Source organism: Crassostrea angulata, unplaced genomic scaffold (genome assembly GCF_025612915.1).
Source record: "Crassostrea angulata isolate pt1a10 unplaced genomic scaffold, ASM2561291v2 HiC_scaffold_24, whole genome shotgun sequence".
NCBI lineage: Eukaryota > Metazoa > Mollusca > Bivalvia > Ostreida > Ostreidae > Magallana > Magallana angulata.
Genome location: NW_026441579.1, coordinates 91,446 through 112,974, shown reverse-complemented (window position 1 = coordinate 112,974; position 21,529 = coordinate 91,446). Strand labels below are relative to the sequence as shown.

Genomic DNA, 21,529 nt, shown 5'->3' with positions numbered 1-21,529 from the left:
CAATGTTGTAGCCATGTATCGCATATCATACACCCTTACCTGTAAAATTGTAGCCATATATTGTATATAATACACCCTAACCTGCAATGTTGTAGCCATATATTGTATATCATACACCCTTACCTGCAATGTTGTAGCCATATATTGTATATCCTACACCCTTACCTGTAATGTTGTAACCATATATTGTATATAATACACCCTAACCTGCAATGTTGTAGCCATATATTGCATATCATACACCCTTACCTGCAATGTTGTAGCCATATATTGTATATCATACACCCTAACCTGCAATGTTGTAGCCATATATTGTATATAATACACCCTAACCTGCAATGTTGTAGCCATATATTGTATATAATACACCCTAACCTGCAATGTTGTAGCCATATATTGTATATCATACACCCTTACCTGCAATGTTGTAGCCGTAAGCAGCGTAGGCTGCTGTCATCCCTGCCTGGGCCCCAGCCAGTTCTGCAGCACTCAGGGATTTTCTGACACCACCCCGCCCCCGCGATCTCCGCGGCACACCTGTCGATCCTTTGGGTCGACCTCTCTTTCCTCTTTTACTTGTTGGGGTAACTGAATATCAATTTACGTGTACAAGAATGAAAAAGCAGTCTATAATAAATGTTAAAGATTGTAAATTCAAGTTTTCCTTGAGACACCCAGTCTGAATTTTTAAAAACAATTGAAATTTCTTTAGCCATAAATTCCACAGACCTGGAGGATAGTGAGAGTCGTCCACAATAACCAGGGCGTCGTTACTGCTGTCATCCACTGCCTGCTGATTGGTGGCCTCACTCCCCACTGACATCTACAATACAGAAAACTCACATATACCATCACTTGTCTCCTGTATTCAATTCAATGAAGATGAGTGAAATGGTGCCCTCTGATTGACTGTGCTTGTCTGTCTGGTTGACTGTTTTTGCGAGTATAGTTCCGACTATGGGACTTACCACACTGAGGGGACTTGCTGGGACAGAGGTCGAGTCCAAACTGTACACTGATTCGCTGTCAGCCTGGTACGTCACATTGACATCATCTCCCTTAGACTTCTTGTTCTCTCTTTTCTACAGAACAGAAGATTGTTCAAAAATCATTTTGAAAACTTGTGTATTTCCAAGTGCTTGTAAAATAACATATTTCTGTGTCTTGGTCAGATTTTTTACTTTAACTTTTTGTTAACTACAGGAATACCTTGTATTCTCGTTTCCTCTTTCTGTCTTTGTCTTTTCCTCCTTCTCCATCTTGCTTTCCTAGCTTCACTGTGAATTCAAATCATACTCAACATAAAAAGAAGTGTAAGAGTAGTCACACGGAAGGCTAGTTTGGATACTTTAATTAATGCCCTATATTGTTGTATTGTAAAAACAACTTTAATTAATGTCCTTTTTTGTTGTATTGTACAAACAACTCTTATTTAATGTCTTATTTTGTTATATTGTAGGAACAAATGTGGGGTTTTTTTTCAGTATTACTTACATTTTTTCTCAATTTCTTCATCATCCAGTAGAAGGGAGACAACTTCCTTAGGTTTAAGCATGTCTGTTTTATAGTTTCCACCACTGATCACCATTCTCTGTATCTGTAAACATAGACATATATGTCAGTCATTTATATACATAGATTTCATCCATACATGTACTCTATATACTAGCCTACAAGTATGCCTGGCTTGTATGTGAGAGGTATTTTCTGAGGTGAATTTTCTAGAATTTATCATTTAAGTCTGTAACTGTTTTTTAAAAATATAACAACTGCTAGTATAATGTACAAATGAACAAATAAAGAATTTCCCATTGTTTTCACTTGGATCCACCCCTTACCTCACTCTTTTCCCTGGCTCGCTCTAGGATCCGCTCCTCTATAGTTCCCTTACAGACCAGCCTGTAGACGGTGACTTGTTTGGTCTGTCCCAGTCTGTGAGCCCGGTCCATGGCCTGCTGGTCCACAGTGGGGTTCCAATCGCTGTCGTAGAAGATCACCTACAATACACCATCTACATGTATATGCACATATCATACACTATATATAGAAGAACAGCTACAATCCACCATCTACTTGTACATGTATATGGTCATATCATACACTAAATATAGAAGAACACCTAGAACACATCATCTACAGGTACAGGTCAATAAAATACACCAGCCACAGATAATATCCATCATGTATATTGTATCATCAACTTGAATAGGTACATATCACTCATTATATACCACTCAAAATCTACTAATCTTTCCTTATCAGAGCTTAAAAAAAATGAATAGAACTTTTGTAATGACACAATTGCTTGCTTTCAATGACTGGTATAACTATATGTTTTCCTTCACGTATTCAGTAACTTATTTTTGGAAAGGTAAAATATACATTAACTTTCAAACATGTTTTGCACGTTTCTAGTAATATATTAATTTTATGGACTGTCGGCAAGCATCACATGTCATTTCTTATTAATTCAAGAAGATAAACTAGGGCTTGTCTTTTGATGTCCATACATGGAAATTATTCACAAAGCTTTGACTTACAGTGTCAGCAGCAGTCAGATTGATTCCGAGCCCTCCAGCTCTCGTACTCAGCAGGAACACAAAGATGTCCGAGCGAGTCTGGAAATCAGCCACCATGTCTCGCCTGTCTGAGATCTTGGACGAGCCGTCCAGCCTCATGTAGGTGTGTTTCCTGTGCCACATGTACTCCTTAAAGGTAACAATATTACCTGTTTTATATCTCAATACAAACACAACATGATACTCTTATTTCTGCAGAAAGCTTTACTAGCAATAATATGTCCAAACAAAGATTTCCTGGGATGTCAAAAAGAGATATGGAAACTTTTCTTCATCTTTTAAAACATTGGTAAAATGACTAGTACCGGTATATAAAATACCATAATTGAAATGTTTGACTTCAATTTAGTATTTAAAATATCTTTGAATTTTATTTCTTATTCATATACATGATTCAAAGTTGATTCAATAGGGATCAATTTAAGAGATAAACAAAATTACCTCAAGTAAATCTATCATGCGGGTCATCTGAGAGTAAATAAGCACTCTGTGCCCCTCCGCTTTCAACTTGGCTAACAGAGTATCTAGCACTGAGAGCTTACCAGCATCTGAGATCAAGGATTCTTTATCTATGAAACAAAAAATAATCATGTATTTGTATAATTCTCATTTAAAATTTTTGATAGAACTACGAAGTAAGTATCAAAGTATGAAATACATGTACAGCACTTTTGTTTTGGTACAAAGTTAATGTAGGCAATACCTGGTACAAAACAACCAGACCAGCCATGGATTGGTTTGGAGCACATGAGGCCCCCTGCTGGGGCTGTGAAGAAGTGCCAGGGGTTGTACCAGCGGACCAGTTCATATACCTCGGGGCTACCATACAGGACACTTAGCAGACCCTCAGGGGTACCACAAAGGTTCTCCTTCATCACCCGCCAGGCGGCTCCACGGTCAGGGCAGAAATACCGATGTGGTTTCACTTGTATCTAATATCAAAATGAGTAAGTTAAACAATCACAAGGTATGCTTTTTGTGCATTAATATTTCTTCCAGTATGTGTATATATAAATATATACCACTTCGAACATCATAACACTCTATGAAGACAAAAGTTAAATAAACTACTTCTTTGATTGTCGGCACAAAGCCTTACCTTGGGTATTGTGTAGAATAGAAATTTGGGCAAGTCCATGGGCTGACAGTGGAGAACTCGGCTGGGCCTTGGAATGTGATGATGTAGAGGGAAATCTTCTAGGGACTGTACACTGTGGTGCTGTGGTTCATAAAGACACAAACAAACTCATTGATACACCAGTTGATGAGGTAAAAAACAATGGGCAAAAAGTAAGTAAAATGTCACTTGACATTGCGATATAAATAATACAAGGTTTAACTAAATTAACTGAAAGGATAACCGATAAACTTACTGGTATTTAAAACTTACATTTTTAGAGGGTGATGAAGGAGGACTTTTCAGAGCTCTCTGATTCCTCATCCGGATTCTACGATGAGCTATCGTCTCCTTCATGGAGTGTAACGTACACGGACTGAATCCGTAGAAGGTGGAGGTAGGACTGGTGAACATGAGCTGTCGGAGGTTTGGACTCTCGCACAAATTACTGAAAGACGTGGTTCTGAGGGGCCGCAACAAAAAATCTTTGTTCTGAATATACTGGCTACAATAATAAAAAAAATTTTGGTTGTTAAAAAGAAACAATTACATACAGGAAATGAAGCAAGAAATATGGGGAAATTACAAATTTCCACTTCTAAACATATCCTTCTTTAAAGAAGTTCCACTAACAACTAAGATTTGGAACTTAATTTCAGGATTAAAAGTCAGATATGTGTAGACACTAACTGACGGATGAAAGGAACATACATATAAATAATACACTTAGTGTAATATATTCATATATCATTAATGAAATGAAAGTTTGAGGAAACCATTTACACCTCACCTTTGTGGAACTTCATCCCAGGTATGAGAATGACGTATTCTCTCCTCTATCTTTCTCAAAATGAAAACTCCTAACCACCTGAAGTGAAACAAGTGGTCACAAAATTAAAAAAAAAACATAGGTAATCACAGATTACAAAGCTCACCGAGACGAGGCATCACCCCTATGAGACCACCTTTATCATATTATATGAAAATCATACTTTATGATCTTGGATATTCATGGATTCTGTTTTGACACAAAATCATATATCATCTGATAAAAAAATGCATGATAATCATATGTTCATATATTAATCAATATAATAATATAAAATTAAATATTGCATCCTATCATACTTACAATTTATATCATATAATACAATAAAATACTGTAATAAACAAAGATGATATTGTAAATATGAAATGACATTGTATTGTGTTAAACCTTATTGTATTTGATCACATAATACAACATTATTATATAAAATACAATATTGTATTATATGATACAATATCATATTACATAATACATCATAACATTGAAACATATATTATATTGTAAAATATAGTATGATATATTTTATTGTATGATATTGTATAATATTTGATACATAATATGATATTGTATCATATGATACAATATAATTTGATATAACATTGTATCATATCAAATGAAACAATATTATGTGATAAAGCAAAATATTATATTATTACTTATTAGGTTAGTTACTGACTCACTATGGAAATATATTAGGTTGATCAATCTCATAGATGGCGAGGCGAAGCCGAGCCGTCTATGAGATTGATCAACCCAATATATTTCCGTAGTGAGTCAGTAACTAACCTTATAAGTGTTTTGTTTTCCCGAGGACTATCAAGCGACATATTCATTCACAAATAGCGGTGATCTACGCAAAGCCATGTACAAGATGCCTTACATCTCGTCCAATTAAACTCATTTAAACTCTTCAAAATTATCAATACCACCTTTCAAATACGCTTAAAAAATCTATGCTTCACCCATATTACTTACAACGTTTTGTTGCTATTCAATTTTAAACCTCTGTAAAGATTTGAGCAAATTTAAACGCTGCCATTTTGTTCTGCTCCAGACACAACAATGTGACGTAAATGTTCAAAGGGCAACTACTCTAATTTAAAAATAATTCCAAAGGGCCACTACTCTAAATATTTTAATGACTTACTGAACACGATTTCTGTGTTAAATGATATGAAATATCGAGATGAGTAGGTGAGGCGGCGGCCAATGACGGCCATAGTGCCTAATATTAATCCTCACAGAACCTACATAGAGATATATGAGGCAATCACGTGCCATGTTTAATCCAATGAAAATGTGACATTTCAGTCTGAGGGAAAACAAAATACAATATTATACATACATATTGTATCATATGATACAATAATACATCATATAAACCAATATTGTATGATACAATAATATATAATATTACAATATCATATAATACAGTTTCGCGTGATATAATTGTAAATTACAGAAACCAATATCATATTATACAATATCGTATGATACAATATAATATTGTATCATAATATACAATACTATACAAAACAATATCATGATACAATATCATATCATAAAATATCAAAAAAATTGATACAATATCATATCGCATCATATAACTTTTTACAATATAATATATATGATGTTATATTGTATCATATTAAACAAAAGTGTTTCATATCACACAATACTTTATCATAGGAATCATGTTATATCATTTAACAACAACCTCATCTTTCTATCAAGCAGGTTTAAGTGAGGTAGGAGATTTCTATAGCATCCTTGATAATGGAGATCAGGCTCTGCATCTGAAGCAACCTCTGCGTTTCATTTATAATATAGTTAAATCAACTATGCAAGCTATCATCTATAAAACATGTGACCTGTTCAAAAAAATCTAAACCTCATCCAGCATCCAAAACCTATGGCTCAGATTCAGCATTCAAGCCTGTCAGGTGCATCAGTATACATAAGATGCATCTCCATGCAAGTTTGGTGAAGTTCAGACCAGTAATAACTAAGATATCATCATCAGAGAGCACTAGCAATTAAAACTTAACCTGCTCCAGCATCCGCTCAGATTCAACATCCATGCCTGTCAGGTGCATCTGTATCATAAGACACACCATCCATTCAAGTTTGGTGAAGTTAGGACCTGTAATAACTAAGATATATTTTTTAGCATCCTTGATAATGGAGATCAAGCTGTGCATCTGAAGCTTCCTCTGTGATTCATTCATATTACAGTTTAATCAACTATGCAAGTTTGAAATAGTACTATCATCTATTAAACATGTGACCTGTTCCAAAAAACTTAACCATATCCAGCATCTGAAACCTATGGTTCAGACTCAGCATTCAAGCCTGTCAGGTGCATCAGTATCATAAGACGCACCATCCATGGAAGTCTGGTGAAGTTAGGACAAGCAATAACTAAGATATAATCATCAGAGGGCACCTCTTTTAAAAACTTTAACCAGCTCTAAAAACCTTAACCTCCTCCAGCATCCGAAACCTATGGCTCAGATTCAGCATTCAAGCCTGTCTGGTGCATCAGTATTATAAGACGCACCATCCATAGAAGTCTGGTGAAGTTAGGACCAGTAGTAACTAAGATATCATCATCAGAGGGCACCTGCAACAAAAACTTAAACCAGCTCTAAAAACCTTAACCTCCTTCAGCATCTGTAACCTATAGCTCAGATTCAGCACCCAAGCCTGTCTGGTGCATCAGTATCATAAGACACACCATCCATGCAAGTTTGGTGAAGTACGGACCAGCAGTAACTTAGATATTGCTATCAAAGGGCACCTGCAACAAAAACTTTAACCTGCTCCAAAAACCTTAACCTCCTCCAGCATCCGAAACCTATAGCTCAGATTCAGCACTCAAGCCTGTCTGGTGCATCAGTATTATAAGACACACCATCCATGCAAGTTTGGTGAAGTACGGACCTGCAGTAACTTAGATATTGCTATCAAAGGGCACCTGCAACAAAAACTTTAACCTGATCCAACAACCTTTACCTCCTCCAGCATCCGAAACCTATAGCTCAGATTCAGCACTCAAGCCTGTCTGGTGCATCAGTATCATAAGACACACCATCCATGCAAGTTTGGTGAAGTACAGACCTGCAGTAACTTAGATATTGCTATCAAAGGGCACCTGCAACAAAAACTTTAACCTGGTCCAACAACCTTAACCTCCTCCAGCATCTGAAATTTAGGACTCAGATTCAGCATCCTAGTCTTTCAAGTCCATAAGTAGGTCCAGATGCATCATCCATGCGTTTAGTGAAGATAGAACAAGTAATAGCTTAGATACAGGACATGCAACAAAAACTTTAACCAGGTCCGGACGCCGACGCCAACGGTATAGCATAAGCTCCCCCTGACTTCGTCTCGGTTAGCTAAAAATCACTTAATTGACAAGGTAAAAGAGTTAACTATTTATTGTAGTACAATGTACTAACATATCACAATGTACCTGACTATAAGTCCTCCAAACATGTAGTCCATGATCTCCTTAGGAGATAAATTGACAAATCTGGTGAAGGAGAAACATCGATATGAGGATTCATCTACAAAATAAAAAGGAATCCTCCTTCAGAACCATTCACATTCTCTTCATTTAGCATTTATCAACACACAGATGGTTCGAGGAAATACCTGAAAAAATTGAAGAATGGACATTCTCTGGAGAGAAAATGTAAAACATGCCATACAAAATTCTTTGAAAACTTTGTGTCATGGTTTCATAGAGACCTGTAAGTTAAAAAAAAGCAAAAATAAAATATGTCTCAAGACTTGAGTAAATGTAAATGTTTTCATTGTAATGAACAGAGATTATAAAAGGATGATTCTTTGGAATTTGAAACTAAATATGCAAAATTACCTTCTTGATATATGAGCTTTGGCAAATGATATGATTCAGTTTTCATGAAAAATGGAGACTTGATCTCACGCCTTTCAAAGAGTTCAGAGTGGTTGCAAACCTGGAACATAGTACAACTCATTACTTGCAAATACATGGAATAAATTTCAATGTACTTTAAAAACTTATTTCCAGTATCTACCTTTTAAACTTATCACTTTTCTAAACTGCATGACTTGGTTAATCATCTTTCTTCATTCAGTGGCTAGATTCATTAACTGCATGACACATTCATTACCTTTAATTAACTGCTTGGCTAGGTTCAATGCCTTTCTACATTTAAGGACTAAGTTAACGACCTTTTGTACATGTAACAATTAGGTCCATTGCCAATCTAAACTACATGACTAAGTTCATAACTTTGCTACACTGCATTGCCAAGTTCATTACCTTTCTAAAATGCATGACCAGGTCCATTACTTTTCTAACTGCATGACCAGGTCCATTACCTTTCTAAAATGCATGACCAGGTCCATTACTTTTCTAACTGCATGACCAGGTCCATTACCTTTCTAAACGGCATGACCAGGTCCATTACCTTTCTAAACTGCATGACCAGGTCAATTACCTTTCTAACTGCATGACCAGGTCCATTACCTTTCTAAACTGCATGACCAGGTCCATTACTTTTCTAAACTGCATGACCAGGTCCATTACCTTTCTAACTGCATGACCAGGTCCATTACCTTTCTAAACTTCATGACCAGGTCCATTTCCAATCTAAACTACATGCCTAGGTTCATTACTTTGCTACACTGCATTGCCAAGTTCATTACCTTTCTAAACTGTATGACCAGGTCCATTACCTTTCTAAACTGCATGACCAGGTCCATTACCTTTCTAACTGCATGACCAGGTCCATAACCTTTCTAAACTGCATGACCAGGTCCATTACCTTTCTAAACTGCATGACCAGGTCCATTACCTTTCTAACTGCATGACCAGGTCTATTACCTTTCTAAACTGCATGGCCAGGTCCATTACCTTTCTTAACTGCATGACCAGGTCCATTACTTTTCTAAACTGCATGACCAGGTCCATTACCTTTCTAAACTTCATGACCAGGTCCATTGCCAATCTAAACTACATGCCTAGGTTCATTACTTTGCTACACTGCATGACCAGGTCCATTACCTTTCTAAACTTCATGACCAGGTCCATTGCCAATCTAAACTACATGCCTAGGTTCATTACTTTGCTACACTGCATGACCAGGTTCATTACCTTTCTAAACTGCATAACCAGGTCCATTTCTTTTTCATTGCCTTTCTAAACTGCGTGACCAGGTTCTTAACTGCATGAACAGGTTAATTAGCTTTTTGAACTGCATTGCCAAATTAATTACCTTTCTAAACTGCATGAAAAGATTTATTACTTTTCTTGACTCCATGGCCAGTTTCATTGCCTTTCTGTACTGCATGGTCAGGTTAATTACTTTTCTAAACTGCATTGCCAAATTTGTTACCTTTCTTAACTGCATGACCAGATTCATTACCTTTTAAAAAGGGCATGACCAGGTTCATTACCTTTCTGAACTGCATGACCAGGTTCATGAGGCTGGAGGTGGAACTCTGAGCCTGACTGGCATTGCCTGAAGTTCCTTGCAGAATGTCTTCTATGGAGATCTTGTTCTTCACAGCCTGGTACAGCATCTTTTGTCTGGTGGTCAGTGGACAGTACACCAAAATCTCAATCTACAAAAGAAAGGAGTCAATAGTTATCTGATCAAAAATATGCTATATGTATCTTCAGTTGTATATCAGTCTTACTAACAAATGAGCAAGGTTAAGAAAAGTTGTTTTTTTTAAATCGGCAAACTTACTTTATCAGATAACTCGTTTTCCACATCCTTTTTGACTCTCCTTAACATGAAAGGCTTCAGAATCATGTGAAGACGACTCAACTGATCTGTAACAAAATATTTATGATGTACGACAAGGCTGTACCATGGAACAATCAGAACTGTAGGGTAATGCCCATCTTTGTTACCCTGCTTATACATGTTCTTAAATAATTATTCAATCTAGGAAATTAAATATTCACCAAATATAATGGCCCAACTGATTTTTTAATAATTCTTTTGAAAATAATTTCCTGTAACCTGAATAATTTTACAGTACATAAAACACAAATTGAAAACTATCACTAACATAAAGTAAAGGAACAGAAGTACCACTGTACTTACTCTCATCAATCCCTGACTGTTTTTCTGCATGACTTTCAATGTCTTTAGAGAACCACTCATTGAATTCATCGTGAGAGTCAAACATTGTAGGCATTATGAAGTGGAGCAAAGCCCACAGCTGTAGATACAAGGATGTACGGTTTATTGTTTACTCTTAATTAAAGTTGTATCAGTACATTGTTACTACCGTATTTTCCCGACGACTCGTCGATGCGGACGACTCGTCGAATTGCCAATTTTTAGCCAAAATTTTAACAAAATCCTACGATACGTCGATCTCAGACCATACGTCGATCTTATCACTTCAAAATGGCCTATAAAACTGCAGTAACATTATCAGTGTATGTTGCCACGATGTCACCGATATTGCTACCAATTATTATTAATGATTAACATTTAAACAATTAGCTTTATACTTATGCATCAAATTTTCAAATACCGGCAACTTCTACAAAGTCGCTTGCATTTTAAACAATTCCCGATATCGCGTGTTATGCAAAACTAAACTTACTTTGTCAGAAATATTTTATTCCCAAGCATTAAAATAAGTATCCACTCTGACTATCGCCAGTGTATTCGCCATTATGTAACCAGCCACCTGTTGACTCGGCGCGTGGTCAATGTTTGTTTAACAATTTCCGGTGTCATAAGCATGCACCTGTCTCGTGTCGGACTTCAAAGGGGGATCTCAAGTGCAGAAAGCTTTGATGAAACTTGTTTACTTTGTATCCAGTAATGCAGTTACACGCTATTGTTTTACATAGACACTGTTAGAAATAAATCGATCATTTGTACGACTTGATAATGACGATATACGACATACATATGTTTCCTAAAAAAATTATCTAACAATAATCAAAGAATTGCACAATAATTAATCAATGAACTATAATCACTCTTATAACGGTACTCTTTATATACACAGGGAGTGAAATTGCCGTAAAGATCTCAGCCTTAGGGCAAGATTATTAACACAACTGGTGTCAGCCTATTGTATAAACAGTAGTATTGATAATTGCCGATTACGTATTTTAAGATTGAATTTGACCATTAAATATTTCTGATTTATACTTTCCACTAACAACTCTTTACAAATGAAATAATTAAATTTAAAAAAACATCCCCCGGACCTACTGCAATATTTTCTTCCATTCAAACTTGGTTTCAATTTTACTGCGCAATGTTATCTTCCTACTAGTGATACATAGAACCATGTGACGATGTGTTTATAAAAACGGAACGGTAAAACTTTTAATTGATTAAAGACAATGTAACATTTTTTAATAACTGTTGTTATTATTATGTATTTAAGTGTTGACAGATGAGTGAAAATGATAATTATTAAAGATAAACAGTGAATTCAACAACGTAATTTTCAATCACACAGCCAACTCAAGATGATTGAAACCAAGATTTTTAATGCTATTTTTAAAAAATTTCTGACTACAAGCCTACGACAAGTCGAAGAAGACGATAAGTCGGGTGTTCTGCTTCAGAGGAAAAAAATACCGACTAATCGTCGGAAAAATACGGTAATCATAATTGATATTTAAACTTTGTTACAAACCTCAGCCATACTGTTTTGTATTGGTGTACCAGTAAGAAGCAGTCTGTTTCGACAGTTGAAACCAAGAAGAATTTTCCATCGGACACTACAAACATCGAAAAGTTAATTTAAATTCAAAAATATGTCACAGGGATACAATTGAGTATAATTTAGTATTTAGTAATTCATTTATTTACTCATTCATTCATCCATACATTTCATTATTAACTCATTCATAGTTTACTCGTGTTTGACTGGTATTCGTGTTCTGTCACGTGATTGTGTTATTTTGGGTTGTGATTCACCAAATACGGTAATTACTACTGTATGTCTATATTTGGTAGTGGAAAAACAGGTTTTCATGGGTGTGTATGGTCAGTGCGCAAGTGTGAGTGATAACACTTAATTTATAATGTTTTGCACCATGATTTTAGAACATAACTTGTTTGCCAGCAGACAGCTACAGTTTTACGACTGGTCTGATTTAATAGTTTGAGACTGTCACTAGTTTCAAACTATTACATTTAAGTTTTACTGAAGGCGAATTTGGTGAGAAATACTTTCTTTAATTGTTTTTATCTTAAAGTTAAAATATCTAAATATTATAAAAATGTATGCGTCAATTGTATGAGTGTTTTCATTTCAGGTCACCTTCTTATCATCATTATTATTCACCAATGCCATTATAAAGTAATGTTGGAAACTGGACCATCCTTTTATTTATTTATTTATTTTGTACGAGGAATAACGACCCCGTGACAAATACCTTTCGTGATACCTTTTAGTAGTTACTTATAAAATATGTAATGAGAGTCAAAACAGTTCACTGTCCTACACATCAATTATTGTTTAGTAACTCAAATTAAAATTAAATTCAAATAAGGAGCTTTATTTTGCAGGATATACAAAACTTGAATGATCATAGAGACATGCCATTGATTGACAATTTTATTGAAACAATCTTTATCCAACTCTTGACCTTATTGGAATAGTAAGGGAAGGCTTTTATAGGGCAGGGAATGCCATAATGTCCATTTATTTTAATGATTCCACAGGATTCATAAGATAAACCAAACTACACATCTCTACTACGCAACCACAGACCTATCATTCTTATTTTATTAACACACACAGAGTGTACTCTATGGTATGACCACAGTTACTAACTTGCTGCTACTCTTACAAGACAGAACAATTTTATTGTTGTGACAGACCTGCTACTTCTCTTACAAAGAACGAGCTATTTTATTGTTGTGACAGACCTGCTACTTCTCTTACAAAGAACGAGCCATTTTATTGTTGTGACAGACCTGCTACTTCTCTTACAAAGAACGAGCTATTTTATTGTTGTGACAGACCTGCTGCTACTCTTGATGGCCTGTGCTTCGTCCAGTATCATGTACTGCCACTTGATTCGCTGGAAGTACTTGACGTCCTGGATGACCAGCTGGTAGCTGGTGATGACCACGTGGAAGGAGGCCTCCTCCGTGTGGAGACACTTCTGGTCCCAGAACTTCCTCAGAATCCGCCGGTCTTGGGTGTTCCCCCAGTAAGGCACTATCTGCAATCAAGGACATCCCCACTAGTCTCGCATGTTTCTAACTTAAAGGTCTCATTAATGTGATATACGTTCTTAAAAATTGTTTCAAAACACAGGCTCACAAAAGAGGATTAAAGACCTCTTTTACATTTATTTATTTGATGATTTACATGCATGTAATTTTGATCATTTACCTCTGATAAAAATTAAGTATTAATTGAATATATATCAACAAACCTTAAATCTAGGAACAAATCTTGCACATTCCTGCTGCCAGTTGTGTAAAGTTGATGCTGGTGCAATTACCAGGAATGGTCCCCAAATCCCCTGGGCCTGTAACAAAATAAAGTACATGAAAGTAGCCATTCTTGAGTGTGCACACACCAGATGATTGAGAACTCCTCTAGATGCCTGCCTACCTCTGATAAGTGGGCCAGGAATGCCATACTCTGGACCGTTTTACCCAGACCCATCTCATCAGCCAAGATACCATTGATGCCTTGGTCATACAGATTGGCCAGCCAGTTCATTCCCTGTGAAATTGAAACAGGACATGAAAACACAACTTTAAATGGTCATATCAAAACTTATGAGTAATCATTACTTCATTAATTTTCCTCTTCCATGTTGGATTAACATTGTTGTAAATAAAAAGCAGGTTAGATTCCATGAGAAATAAAAAAATTCTGTATGCATTTTCCTATCAGCAGTAAAGAAGGATGATCAAATGAAAAAGAAATGAATAGTTGAAATCATTATACACTGTTCAAGATTTGTTCAAAACTGAAATTCACCAATTAAAAATAATACAAACATATATAACCATATATGTACAAGAAAGTTCTCACCTTGATAGCCTCAATTTTGAATAAATTTTTAATAACTGAATAGACCAATAAATTACAGGGTGATTGATTATTTTTAAATGTATTAAAACTCTGAAATATGATGGTATTTTAACCTTCAACTGGTAAGCTTTGAGTGTTCCCTCAAACATGCTGGGCTGGGGTCTCTCAGCATCTGTGCTTATGGAGGGATTGGCAAGACTTAAACCCTCCTGATCAAACAATTGTCTCTGTGAAAAATACACAAACCAATCATTGCAAAATACAAATATGTTGTCAATAACCACTACCTGTATGTACAAGTAAATGTCAAACCTTCTCCTGATGTTTATCATAAGCATCCTGGGCATTCTTCAGAGCTAGATTCTTCACTCTTTCACTATCTACAATGTAAAATCTAACGCATAAAATGTTTGCTCTAAATTCTTTCCAAAAACATACAATAATTATCCACATGAACATCCATCAAAATCCTCCCCTCCACTTTCATATACATCAACATATATACCTTACCAAAATCATCCACACCTACATGTACATCCACCAACACTTTCTCTACTTTTATCAATAATCATAATCACCAACTGCTACATCCACCAACACTCTCTCCACTTTTATTACTTACCATATTCATCCACTGCTACAATGTAACATCCATCAACACTTTCTTCATTTCATTAGTTGCCAATCATTCACTGCTACATCCACCAACACTCTCTCCACATTCATTACTTACCATAATCATCCACTGCTACATCCACCAACACTCTCTCCACATTCATTACTTACCATAATCATTCACTGCTACATCCACCAACACTCTCTCCACATTCATTACTTACCATAATCATCCACTGCTACATCCACCAACACTCTCTCCACATTCATTACTTACCATAATCATCCACTGCTACATCCACCAACACTCTCTCCACATTCATTACTTACCATAATCATTCACTGCTACATCCACCAACACTCTCTCCACATTCATTACTTACCATAATCATCCACTGCTACATCCACCAACACTCTCTCCACATTCATTACTTACCATAATCATTCACTGCTACATCCACCAACACTCTCTCCACATTCATTACTTACCATAATCATCCACTGCTACATCCACCAACACTCTCTCCACATTCATTACTTACCATAATCATCCGCTGCTACATCCACCAACACTCTTCCCTCCACCTCTAGCTGATTCTGTGGCTTGTCCTCATCAAGCTTTCCAAGAATATCATTCTTTGCAGACTCAGATTCACCGGTCAGCTTTCTAGCCATGAAATGTGCATACAGCTCTGTCTGAGTGATCAGGAAATTCAGCTTCCTTTGCTGCCTTTTTGCCTGTAATCAATACCATTGAGATACATAATGTTTTTTGGAATACCAAAGTAATACAGCTATGAAATATTTTGATTAATTTATAGGATTAAATGACTCCAATCTGCTCACTTCTCTTAACTCCAGGTCCATCTTTCGTTGTTCTTGAGCTTCCTTTTCTGCCTTTTTGCGAATATCTTTTTCTACTTTTTCAAAACGTTTCCAGTAGCTGACCATTTCTCTACTCAGCCTCTTGGCTCTAGAAGTACAATCTTTGCTCATCTTCTGCGAGTTGATAGCTGCCTTTCTGCATTCCCTCATACTTTGTTGAGACATCTGAATAATGAATGAACAATTAAGATAATATTTTGTCTTTGTAATGACTAAGACCATAAATCCATTTCATTCTACTGACATCTCATTTAAAATTACATAACCATAATATACATTCAAAAGATTCTTTTTTGTAAGAAACATCATCTACAGTACTTTAGAATTGTATTCAAGTTTTCCTGCTTCTGTAAAATTTTTCTACCAACCTTTTTTAAAGACTGCAGTATTTCCTTTCTCGCAGATGCTTTCTGCTTTTGGGCCTGCAAATAAGACACAATTCATTTACTGTTCAGAATTTTCACATGAATTGATTTGGTCATCCACAATGTAGGTATATACCGGTAATAAGAGGTTGAAATCTATCTTATATAACTGTAATCAAAATTAACCTCTGCTTCTCCCCCAAAACATACTGATCAGTATCATGTGACCTACTTTGGGTATTTCCTTTTTGGCAATAGAGACCCACAGCCTCTTTCTTTTGACATCAGCCTGCTCCGGGGTGAGCTTCTTGCCTCTCCCTCTGGCAGCCTGGTTTTTCTTGTGAGCTAAGTAAGCCTCCACAATTGAAGGGTCTACTTCTTCCATCTCCTATACAATTAAGAAAAACATATGAAAGGTTCTCTCACTGGTCTATAATTGATTGTTACAGTATTTTGTACATGAAGTACACACCCCATCATCGTCCCCATTCTGATGCTGCTTCTTCTTTTTCATTTCTTTTAATTTCTCTGTAAACAAACAACATTATTATACTATATAAAACATAAATATATGTACATGCTTTTATTCTTTTTACAAGGATGATTTTACAACAATTTGTGTACCTTTAATTCTCTTTTCTTTCTTTTTGTGATCTTTGGATATCTTTTTCTTTGGTCCCAGTACAGCTTTCTGGTGTTCATGGTATTTATCATAGTTCGACAAGAGCCCTGTACTGTAGTACTGGTACTGACGAAGCTGAAACCAGAACAATCAGTTTAGAAAATGAAAAAGAATGAGATGGATTGGATTAAGTTATGTTGGGTAGGCCTTTTCTTTCTCATCTACAAGTCAAAAGATATAAACAGCTCAATTATTTAAAACAGACTAAGACACATATATTTGCTCTTTTGCAGTTTTTTTTTTTTTAAATAAAATCTTCCTTGCACACTAAAGCTTGTCACTAATCCATTATTTACTAAATCAAAGTATCTTACTTTGTATTATAATGCTAAATTTAGAGCCCTTTGTCAGAGTTGGCTACTGACATAGCAAGAAATTTGCTTTACTTGTAACAGTTAATGGACAGCAGTAGGGCCTACCTCGGGGTCCTGGTAGAATCTCATCTGATGCTTCCTCTGGTATTTGTGGACTTTCAGCATGTGCTGAAGGTCTTCTTCTGTAATCGGTTTATCTTCATCCTCATCTGATGAACTGTCACTCAGAAGGATGTTCTACAAGCAGAATCAGAGGACAATGATAATAATTCTACCTCTTCTCCATATAAACTTTCACTTTTAATGTAAAGTTGAACCTAAAGGTATATCATCAATACTAGTACCTTTAACCATTTTCTTCCTTTCTTTGCTTTGCCCAAATTGTATAACCTTGTCTTGTCTGCTTTTCTCTCTAAAATTCATAAGGTTATTGAACAATTACTTCCTAAAATTATCTAATATACAGGTAACTGAAATAACTTGTGCCTTCTGGTATTTCTACATCTCCCGAATAAAAGTTTCATTAGGGATTTTTTTTTTACCGTTAATCAGAGTTCATTTACTGTCACTGTATGTCTATTATTCAGTGAAGATACCTGCTTTTGTGATGGTAATTCCATTCAGAATTTTATTGTCATCCTCATCACGTAAACATGGCTGCAGGAAATCAAACTCCCCATCAGAACTGTCACAGCCATCACTGCTAAAGGAAGTTCAAAAATATTAATCAACAGATAAAATCATTTGTATCCTATGGGTAGTAGTGTCAAGGAAATATAATGCGGATTAAATGAAGTCCTAAAACTTCAAAATTTGATCATCATTCACATTTTGATTTGGGTTTTCATTTTTGTTTTAGTTTTTTTAGTACACATCTTTCTTAAATGGGGAGATGATCTCCTAGAAATTATTTATAAATAAATATTAATATATACAGTTGATCCCGCTTAATATACATGTAATAGGTATAACATTAAGCGGGGTCCTCTGTATACACAAAATACAATGAAAGGGTGTTCCATCCGCCATGTTGTCATCTAAAGAAATTTAAATAGCAATCCTAAGACTGTACCTGTAATTTGAATATGTTCCTTTTTTGACATCTGAAACATTCATTAATACCTGAATCCCACAGGTTCCTTCACAATGTTCTCCACATAGGAGAGGAGTGGTTCGATTCTGAGAGCATGCTCCAGCTGCTGAATATGAACAGGCTCTGCTAGCTGCTGTCCATAGTCATGATCCATTATGGCTGCAGACATAACTCATTGATGGCACTCAACTGTAGTTTTGGACCTATGAATTTCAAATATTATTTACCATTAGTTTGTTTTTGGTTGTAAATGAGTAATTTTAAAGTAGTGTTGGAAAGTCCAAGTGTCAAACTCTAAAATTCTTATTTGAGTACATGTACTTAGAAGATGGAATAAAACCATACATGTAATATTTTCTTTCCTTTTTGTGTTGCTTTTTTTATATGTTTTTATGTTCAACATATTATGTTATTAATAAACGTAAAAGTACAATAGTCTAATTAATCCAGTATGAAAATAAAACCCTGTACTTGTTTCACAACAATCAAAAAATCAATTAAAAAAATTTTAAATTAGCAACTTAAAAGAAACAAGTCATTTTTTTTTCTTTTGAAGGTGGACTGCCATGATCCTATATAAATATATAAAGAAAATTCTAATATCTTTCATCCATTCGGAAGTTTTGGAAACAACAGAACTGCATGACACAATTTTTCAAGATTATCACTGTACGAGTACTTTCATGTCAGTTGCAATATAAATCCCTATATACTTTTCGTCCTTATCAACATTCTTCATTTGTGTAACTTCTAAATAGACATTTTCTTTAACATTTTTAAGAAAAATGTGATGTGGTACACTTGCTAAGGGACAGAGTAAAATATATACAGTAGCAAAGTCCTAGGGACCAATGGAATTACTTTGTTGTATTCGTAATCCATTATATCCGTATTTTTGCTAATTTAACTTTGAAAACTTTACTAATCATATTGTAAATTGAAATAAATTATACGAAAATAAATTCATTCAAACTATTTTGTTAACTGGAAGTGCACACTTTTTTTAAACTGTAAAAAAATTTGTTATAAAGGTGTTAAATTTTGTTATTATTCGCCTCTACAGGACTCAAAATCAGTTTGCTATATCCATAAATTTGTTATATCTGAATTCGTTATCAACGTAAAATTTTGCAAAGAATTGATAAGAATTTTACTGAGGACTCAAAAAATCTTTGCTTTATCTGAAAATTTGCTATATCCGTGTTCATACTAAATAAGTTTTACAGTGGGTCCTATTTAGTGTTCAATAAAAATTAAAATATTAAAATTTTAAAATCTGTCAAGCTTCTTAAATATTTGGTAATACTTCAGATCTTTTGGTGTGCACTTCTAATGTCAAGATTAAATATGTGATATGAATTGATTTGTAATGATGAACTTATTAAAAGTAAAGTAAAACCTACTTTCATTTTCAGAACTTCCTGATAGAACAATAAGAAATGTTTTATTAAAAATAAATAATGCAATACTTTATGTAAGTGTTCCTCTCCTTCCTTTTATTATAATACGATGAATACATTTCAGAAAACTTGTGAGAAACATTTGCAATGAAAATTAATTTGATTCTTCCGTTGCGTTTAGATCCGCTCCTTCCAGTTTCTATCGATAATCAGTTACTTTGAACACCCAATAACCATTAAGTTTGATGTTGTTCTTAATCATTCGCCATAGGTTTCGAAGACCATGTCAGTTGTAATGAGTGACAAAGACATATTATCAAAGATAAACTTTCCCCATACGTACACCCCTAAGAACGCTTATTTACACGTGCCTCGCTCACCTTTATTTTTATTTCTTTGATCTAGCAGACGAAAAATCGTCCATGGTAAACTTATTTGAGATGGAAAATGTCATTCTTTAAGTGTGAAATCCATCTTCACTTCATCCTTGAAATATCCCAAAGGCGCAGCAAATATGGCGGCTTTCGTACTTTACAGATAGGCAATGGCTGTTCGGCGTTGCAAACATCGCTCGGCTCATGACTGCCAATGCGCTCTGCGGGGGGTCCACGCCATTTGTGTTGTGAACGAAAAATAGATTTTTAAAAAATATATTAGAATGGCTGTTATTTTTAAATCATACGCAAAGTATATCAAAGAGTATTTTTTAAAAAATTCTTTAAGTATATAAAAAAATAATAAACAAACGGACCTCTAGAGAGATACGGAAAAACATAATCGGATTTTTCTGGATTTTCCTCAATTTTCGCGCCAAATAAGTTATTTTATTAGATTAGATATATACGATTGAATCCCAAAACAGTGTTAGTAATTTACAAATATTTTATGAAATCTACGTCCATGGAGATAAATTCTTATAAACTTGAAATTCTGTTTAACTATTTTTGGATAACATCAGACAAGCATTTAGATCACACAGCCAATATTAGGTGCATGGCATTTACATCACAGGGGCTTGGTTGTTGGATAATGAATTTCCTAATTATTTGTTCCCGAAGAAAAAATGATTAGAATTGGTAATCTAATGTGTATTTCTGTGTATTGCAATAAATAAATTCACTGAAATCCCCCGTTTCAGTCATGTTAAATAAGTGTATTCAATAGACTGTTTCACGATAAATTCTACGCATGCGCATAACTACTTCCGCAGGGCAACTGCTATGTAGGTCACTATTTCTACTACGAAAGAACAAAAGTTCACACGCATGAAATAAAGTATTTTTAAGTGAAAGTGTGTTTGTTTTTTGTTTTAAAGTAATCATTGTATCCAAATCCCACTTTTTATGAGAAAAAATACAAGGTATTACGCTATTTAAATTTAAAATTAAGAGTCGAACTTCGTGCACTACGGGCACTTCCGTGTTTACATACTTCGTCGAAGATGGCTACCCGGGAGAATTCAAATGACCAAAAGAGGAAAAGAAAGGGTGCACTGACTGATTTGCCCATTAAGTACCAGGCTACAACACTTGATGGTATTATTCCAGATATACCTGGTCATGAAAACCTCCCCCCATTGCAACTAGCGTCTTATTCTGCCATCCCTCCC

At 35.1% G+C, this 21,529-nt stretch overlaps 1 protein-coding gene across 2 annotated transcripts; it reads right to left on the bottom strand.

The window, feature by feature from the left end:
• Positions 1-388: 388 nt before the first annotated feature.
• On the bottom strand, positions 389-20,534 carry LOC128168644 (chromatin-remodeling ATPase INO80-like). Of its 2 annotated transcripts, none has more exons than XM_052834795.1 (35): positions 20,301-20,534; positions 18,550-18,723; positions 18,024-18,130; positions 17,772-17,839; positions 17,533-17,664; positions 17,056-17,188; positions 16,904-16,959; positions 16,664-16,819; positions 16,435-16,488; positions 16,028-16,231; positions 15,724-15,919; positions 14,879-14,946; positions 14,680-14,793; positions 14,138-14,251; positions 13,956-14,051; positions 13,537-13,739; positions 12,200-12,284; positions 10,633-10,750; positions 10,270-10,355; positions 9,974-10,141; positions 8,409-8,508; positions 8,183-8,278; positions 8,001-8,094; positions 4,487-4,564; positions 3,970-4,201; positions 3,679-3,798; positions 3,283-3,511; positions 3,021-3,148; positions 2,541-2,708; positions 1,839-1,997; positions 1,495-1,597; positions 1,210-1,277; positions 969-1,082; positions 730-823; positions 389-588 (listed from the first exon to the last, which is right to left on the bottom strand). In XM_052834795.1, the coding sequence occupies exons 2-35, from the start codon at positions 18,687-18,689 to the stop codon at positions 404-406; spliced, it is 4,266 nt and encodes a 1,421-aa protein (XP_052690755.1). In that variant the 5' UTR covers positions 18,690-18,723; positions 20,301-20,534; the 3' UTR covers positions 389-403. The 2 variants fall into 2 exon arrangements, with proteins under 2 accessions (XP_052690755.1, XP_052690756.1); XM_052834796.1 differs by having other exon boundaries at positions 18,024-18,127.
• Between the last annotated feature and the right edge of the window lie 995 nt (positions 20,535-21,529).